Source organism: Cupressus sempervirens, chromosome 4 (assembly GCF_028749045.1).
Source record: "Cupressus sempervirens isolate cs-2001-9-10 chromosome 4, ASM2874904v1, whole genome shotgun sequence".
Classification (NCBI taxonomy): domain Eukaryota; kingdom Viridiplantae; phylum Streptophyta; class Pinopsida; order Cupressales; family Cupressaceae; genus Cupressus; species Cupressus sempervirens.
In genome coordinates this window covers 603,179,074-603,187,192 of record NC_143121.1, presented here as the reverse complement: position 1 = coordinate 603,187,192, position 8,119 = coordinate 603,179,074, and the positions used below count along the sequence as shown (strand labels likewise).

The 8,119-nt window shown below is 30.9% G+C and overlaps 1 protein-coding gene across 2 annotated transcripts in view; it reads left to right on the top strand.

Moving 5' to 3' along the window:
• The first annotated feature begins 4,699 nt into the window (after nucleotides 1-4,699).
• The window catches only part of LOC149562664 (uncharacterized), a 34,163-nt gene continuing 30,743 nt past the window's right edge, over nucleotides 4,700-8,119 (top strand). For both annotated transcript variants that reach the window (XM_089823908.1, XM_089823907.1), the window contains exon 1: nucleotides 4,700-4,850. In XM_089823908.1, coding sequence (XP_089680034.1) covers nucleotides 4,702-4,850 — 149 coding nt within the window. In that variant the 5' untranslated portion in view covers nucleotides 4,700-4,701. The remainder of the gene's footprint in view (nucleotides 4,851-8,119) is intronic.

Below are 8,119 nucleotides of genomic sequence, written 5' to 3'. Positions count from 1 at the left end.
GTGGTCGAACCCAATTCTAGGCAAAAGAGCTAATTTGCAAGAAGAGGGTTGCAACCATTCAGGAGAAATGAGTGCTCTATCCAGTCTAACTTGAATACACTCCTTGCCTAAGTGTTTATTGGACCAAGTAAAGTCACCACCCATAAGGTCCAGATCCAGAACAGCCAAATCATTGATGAAGTTAGAAAGATCATGCTTGTTATCCCAGTCCTGAGGTAGACCACCCTTCTTCTCCTTATCCAGAAGATGGGTATTGAAATCTCCCATAATGATGCCTTTTTTCAAGTTACTATTCTATAACAACCCTTTTGCTCTGGACCAGTAGGATTTTCTTTCTCTCTTCTTGTTGGGGGCATAAATGTTGAGCAAGAACCAAAATTCATTGGAATGGATATTGTACACTTTACAAAAAAGAATGTTACCTGCATTGGAAACCGATTCCACCCTAAATTTTTTTGACTTGTATAAAGTTAGCAGGCCCCCAGAGGCTCCATCAGAGTTCGAAGCCTCACCGCTCATCATGTTACTGAACTCTATGTTTCTCAAAGAATCCTTTTTCATTTTTGTTTCTTAGATCATCAAAATATCTAGTCTTTGGTCTCTAATCAAATTCCTAATGATTTCCTATTTATGGGTGCCATTTAGGCCCCTAATATTCCATGAGATGATCTTCATTTTTTACTCTTGGAAAATTCCTTCAAGGTGCTTTGGTACCCATTCACCAAACACCTTTTGGTCTCCTCTTTTCTGGACTCCCTTTTTGATTTCTTGCCTGCTTTGGTTGTAGAGCCCACATCTGGTTTGCAACTGCTCCTAGTCGCCATTGGAGAAGCCTTGAATGGATCTCTAATTTGATTCTTCCTAGGTATCTCTCCCTTCTTTTCGAACTTCAGCGATCTAGAAGCCTTATTAGCATTCCTTGGGGTGCTGTGAAGATCAACCCTTTGGTCCTAATCTTTCACCAAGTCCTCCTTATTTCCTATTTTGGTTGTTGCTTCTCTGGTGGAGACCAAGTTTTCCTCTGGGTCCTGGAAGACGATAATTTCCTTATTGTCTCTTTCCTTGATCTCTTCCGTGGAGCCCAAAATCGGCTGTTCCTCGCTAGGGAAAAGGTCCAAACCAGCCTCCTGAAAACCTTTCTGCGAGACATCCTTACCTTCCTCTTCTCCAGGGTTGAGGGTCCTTTCCTTGACCAGTTCATCCCCTAACACCATTATTTTTTGATAATAATTTTACAATGCAATTGGTCAACAATCTTAAATTTCAAGATCGAACCAAGCATATCAATGCCAAATTTTACTTGATTTGACATCTTGTTGAGGCCAAAACCATAAAGTTGAAATATTGTTCTACTAAAGAGCAGATTGTTGATATCTTTACCAAAGCATTGGAACATGTAAAATTTGAATGATTTGGAGAGCTTCTTGGCATGATAGATATCCCATTAGATTAAGGGGGGTATGCTAACTAATCCTTTAGGATCATTAACTTATTTGTTAACTAGGGGGTACTTATTAAGTAGTTTAATATTGTAACTATTTCCATAGTTTTGCTTCAACTACCTTAATAGTTTGGACTATATATATATATATATATATATATTCACTTCATTTTAATTAATAAATGTGAGTCTGGGTGTATATGTGAATAAATTTTGAGCCTGTTACAAAAGATTCATACAAAGTAGTATAATTAGAGGGAAGATGATTGATACATATAATGATGAAGGGGCAAACAAAATCTTTGCAAGAGAGGGCAGACATGCAAACTTTCATTTAGAAGGATTCGTGCAATATTACAAAGTATAAAAATCTTAAATTTTTGAAGATTCCTTTTGCAAATTTATGAAAAATCTTACATAAAAGTTGAAGTTTCAATTTTTTTTGTTAATTTTATTTTTATCAATCAAATAAATAAATAAATAGTTACAAGAGTCTTCACAGTTATAAAAAAATTCTCATCTTATGATATGAAAGGTTTCTCATATGCAACCAAACCTTCTGAGATGTACAAATAAAAATTCATTCTCCTATTGTAATATGGTGTTGGTTGATTATGATAATGTATTCAACACGTGTGAAAAAAATTTACAAGATTTTGAAAATAACTCTTATATGAAAATCAACAAAATTAATATATATAATTTTAAAAAATACCAATGTGTCAGTTTCATGCAATTAATTTCGATATGATACCCAAATGACAAAATCACTCAAAGCATTCATATAATATTTTACTCGACCTTTTTATGTTTCTTTCCCTTTTATAAAAATGATGCACAAATATTCCCATTAAGATAGCTTCTGATATGCTCCTCTATGATTGGGCAAACTCCAAAACAAGCTATCATGACCATGTTTAATCAAATTACAAAATTTGAAGGCAAGAACCTACAACACAATGGTAAATTGTGAGACTCTTAATTGGAAGGTTTTGGGCTTAAATCTACTCAAGCTTAACTAATAATCAAAATATTTGGTCATAACAAATAATAATAACTAATCTTGGCTTCAATAATATTTTTACATGAGTATTTTGCCAAAGCATCTATATTGTTCAAATTTTTCACAACTTGTAGTTCCACAAAAACATATTTTCATGTGTTTCTTAAACTTAATGAAGTTTCAATTGTATAGTTTTTCTTCTTCTTATCACAAATAAATGAATAAATAGTTACAAGGGTTTCTGCAATTATAAAAAATTATCATCTTATGACATGAAAGGTTTCTTTTATGCAACCAAGTCTTCTAAGACATACACTATATGTTTTGAAATAAAAAACCATTCTCCTATATGATAATGTATTCAACACATACAAAAATCAATAATTTAAATTTTTTTTTAAAAACAAGGAAAAAATACCAATGACAATCAATTTCGATAAGCAATCCCTATGACCAAATCACTCAAAGCATTCACATGATATTTTACTCAACCTTTTCATGTTTATTTCCCTTTTATAAAAATGATGCACAAATATTCCCATTAACATAGTTTCTAGTATGTTCCTCTATGATTTGGCAAACTCTAAAACTAACTATCATCACCATGTTTAATCAAATTACAAATTTTGATGTTAAATCTCCAATCAACATACCAATTAGTCTTTAAACATGAAGAATGTCTAACAATAATTTTACATGAGTGCCAAAGCATCTATATTGTTCAAAGTTTTCACAACTTGTAGTTCCACAAAAATATTTTTTCATTTGTTTTTGAAACTCTTGAAGATTCCTTTTGGAGTTTATTGAAAAATCTTATACAAAAATGGAAGTTTCAATTTTATGGTTATTTTTCTTCTTATCAATGAAATAAATGAATAAATAGTTACAAGGAATTCTACAATTATAAAAAATTATCATCTTATGACGAAATGTTTATTTTATGCATCCAAATCTTCTAAGAAATACACTATATGTTTTGAAATAAAAAACCATTCTTCTATTGTAATATGACCTTGGTTGATTATGATAATGTATTCAACAAATATGAAAATCAACAAAACAAAAAAACAAAAAAAATGCCAATGAATTAATTTTGTTTCTTTCCCTTTTATATAAATGATGGACAATTGTTTCCATTAAGATAGCTTCTGGTATGCTCTTCTATGATTGACAAACTCCAAAATAAACTATCATGGCCATATTTACTCAAATTACAAATTTAAATGTTAAATCTTTAGTCAATATACCAATTATTCTTGAAGTGTGAAGAATATCTTACAATAATTTTACATGAGTCCCTCTTTGCCAAAGCATCTATAGTGTTCAATTTTTTCACCACTTAGTTCCACAAAAACATATTTTCATTTGTTATTCTCTTAGAAGATTTAAAAGTCTCCTTTCTAATAATTTAATAAAAAATCAAATTATATTAAGAACATCAAAATATACAAATAATGATGTATTATTAACTCTTTGTGATTTTACATTGATTGTATTCATGTAACTTTCTCAAAACTTATTAAACCACTTCTAAAAATCTAGTTCAATTAATTAATATTTTAAATGTAAAAGCAAAATCTCTAAAATAACTTTTTAATTAAATGTATCTAAATAAATTATAAAAAACATTCAAATATACCATTTAAAAAATCAAAAAAACTTAAAAGCCAAAAACAAAACAAAACTCTTTAAACTTACAAATGTGATAAAATTAGAAGAGCTAGCCGTTCAGAGACTTCTTTGTTTAAAAAGTTGGTGCTCTTTAAAAAAAATCAAATCGTTGCTTTATTTTAAATTTTGGGCGTTTTTAAAGAAAATATCCGTTGCTTTCTTTGAAGACAGGAGATTCGTGAATTTAATGAGGAGATTGATGAAAACAAAATCTGGGCATTCACACAAATTAGAAGGAGCCTATTTATATTGCAGTGTTATAGATAGATCTGGAATATGCAATTTGCACATGGAATGCTCATTGTTCTTGTGTTCCAAGTACATTGCGGTTCTTTTGGTGAAGTTTATTTGGGAGATGATGAAAAATTCAGATGTTCTTGTGTTTCAGATGCTCTGTGCGAGTCAATGATGTATTAAAGAATAAACTTCTTCTTTTGTAGTCATAGTGAGACATAATTTGTTTAGTTTGAGTCTAAAATAGCAGTCTGTGGATTACACTTCACAATTTCCTAATATCTCTTGGTTCATTGCGGTTCATAATTTGTATTGTTTGAGTCTCAAATAGCAGTCTTGCAGGCATCCTCTCATGATGGAAGGATCTTGCTCCAAACAAGGGTATAAATTATTATTTCATTGGTTTCTGTCTAGATTTATTGTAAAGGATTTTGTTCGATCACGGGTTCATTTATTCATTGATGCAGAGGAAGCACAAGCACAATGGATTCATGCAAGGAGGTATTGCATAAAGAGAATATCTAAATGTTTTGACAAAAGATTTTTTTATGAATACTTTAGATCACACTGTATGATCTATTATCAGTGTAATGCCCTGCCAAGGGATCCAAAGAATTTCACTAAGTTTGCTAGACAATTTTATTTTTTAAAACATGAAAGATAAACCATTCATAACACTTGCGGAAGCAATAGTAACATCCAACTAAAAATAACATAACATAACAGATTACATTCTTTAAAGATCCCTTAACGTGGTATCACATCTAACATATCTAATCATCTAACATCACATCTTATGAAATAACAATGATACATCCAATGTTCTTAAACAATATACAAGTGTACATTTTAGATTGCTCAATCATCCACTATACATGTTACAAGGTATGAAAAACTTAAAATAATAAACATCCATGTAAATAAAGTACATCATCATCCAATATTGATCCATGATGCAATAACATAATGAAACCATAAATCATACATGATACATCATCACAAAAGACATAAGCATCCATCATAAAAGATAACCATATATCACAAACATAACTAACTAAGTGCACGGTTCCTCCCAATCGTTAATAGCATCATTAGACCATCGTGGATCCTGACCATCCCTCCGTGCATAACATTCCAAAGCACCGAAGAGATCATCGACTATAAACATAGTAAGAATGTCACTCCTAAAACATCCTACTAACATGCAAAGCAAAGCATAATATAACATCAACTAACATATGCAAATCATCAATACAAGAACACACCAGTAAATACATCAATCATAAGGTATATCATCTATCATAATGCTCCAAGAACAGAATGAAGATAAATACCAACCAATAATACTCCAGCCACAGTGTCTCGGACGGATCTCAAATGATAAGAGTGAAAAATACACTACCACCCAACCACGTGGAACCTAAATGGTCCACTCCCACCGTGCTGAGGAGATAATCTCAAGTCCCAAACAGGCTATCAATCCATAAAGCATAAATCTCTATAAGTTCAAGAATCTTAAAAGTATACTAACTCAAAGGTTCCAACACACACAATATCAACATCTAATTCCCAGAGGCACACAATGACATGTAGGAAACATACTCTGTAAGCGAAAAAGTGTCATCGCATTTATCTCGTACAAGTTACCCTGGCAGTTAGCTAAACTCCATGGGTCCATACAGATCTCATGCGGCCACTAGTATCCTCTCATACTGACAAGGCATACTATAGAATGTAAGGTCGCAACCATGCGTCTCACTACTCCCATCCTAGCCTGTACAAGCGCTCAAGGCATGGGCAAAAACCAAAACCATTATCTTTTTAGGTTCATTTAATCCCCATTTAGTGTGTAAATGTTATCACTTATTAACCAAACTTACAATGAGTTACCCTGGCAGCCACTTAGGGCCCCGACCCCCATTGCAAGCCACTTCTCGACACTACAAGTAGATTACCTACCATAAGCTCATGGAATCATAAATCACCACAGTCCTGTACAAGCGACTGTAAAGAAAATCCAAAAGATAATCCATAAAAATAATCATCAAATATCCATGATAAAAGCATCAAATATCCATAATAAGAATCATCAAATCTCCAAGATAAGAATCATCAAATCTCCATGAGCATCCGAAAAGAATCCATAGAAAATCATGACCACAACAGTTCTCAATTGGCAACTGAAGGCATCACTAATAATCATAAGTATCAATTGGTTCTCATTAACCAAAATATATCTCAACATAAATCACAATATCCATTGGTTCTTCAACAAGCAACCAAGAATATCAAAATCATACTGATCGAAGACTCCAAAATGGTTGAGTCAAACATGTCACAACATGACATCATCAAGAAATAAATTCACATTTTAGTCTCATCATGATGACTAGACAATAATTCAAGGATAACTGATCGATGACTCAAAAATGATTAGCTAAAGTGTCTCATACACATACATCTCAGCTTCACACATGAAGACTGATGAACAAATGCAAACATTTCATAGAGCATACGATCACATTACCATGGTTGGGCTTATAAAGATCGAGACCAAATAAGATCAACATATCATCACATCTCATAACCCCCGAGCCTCTGGTAACAACCTAGGACTGGTCAACACTAGTCAACCCAAAATCCAAAACAAGAAGCATATAGAATACACGATGCAAACACATATTTTGGTTTACTAAAATCACATAGCTGAATAATGTGTAGAGTTTCAGTTTTCAATTTGCAAGTATATTTTCAAGTGTCTTAAGTTTCATCATTTGACCTACAAGTCAACCCATTTGATTCTTCGATAGCATTATCCTTCCATTATTAAGAATTACATTCTAAGAATAACTTAAGGATAAATATTCACTAAACTGATCATCATTGACCCTTAATCAACTTGTTTTCTTAATTTAACTATGATTCATATTCTAATTGATTAACCTTTCAACTTTTCTATGATCATTATTCATTATATTATAAGAGGACCAATTATCATTTTTCGAATAAAAGATTATAACTTCATTAAAATGATCAATTAATATCGGTTCACAATCTTTGAATTTTTATCATTCTAATAATTCTCAATTATATATTACTAAGTCTTCACCATTAAAATATCTAAAGTCGTTATTCAAGTCATAAGAATAAGACTTATCAACTTGATATCAATACTTTTACAATCTCGTTAAAAGAATTATATCAATTAAATTTCCATTACTTAATTTAATTTAAATCTAATTAACTCTCAATAATTGATTTAATTAATAATTACATAATTATAGCAACGTTCCAATTAATATCAGTTGACTAATAACTAACTAGAATTCTGTAAGTTAAAAGTCAACTATAATTCAATACTCAAATGATCATATTAATAATTCAATAATAATAATGTGTTAATATCTAATAACAAGCTATATTGAGAATCTTATTAATAAATCTATAATGACCACATTCGCCACTCTACAACAATGTTCATATTTATATTTTAATAATAACAAGTTATAATAAATTCCTAATACCAAGTATTATTATCTCAAATAAGTTTCTCTTATGTACATTGATTCAATTAATTGATACTCTTCCAAATTATTAACCAATTCAATTTGATTAATATCTTTTACAGTACTCAATCATTAAATAATTTTTTCTAGATTAACTCTAATCATATTAATTGATAACTATTTAAACTATTTATACTATTATTTATTAATAGTTTGTTAGACCCAACAAACATTAATAAGTAATAAACTCATCAAAACTATTAT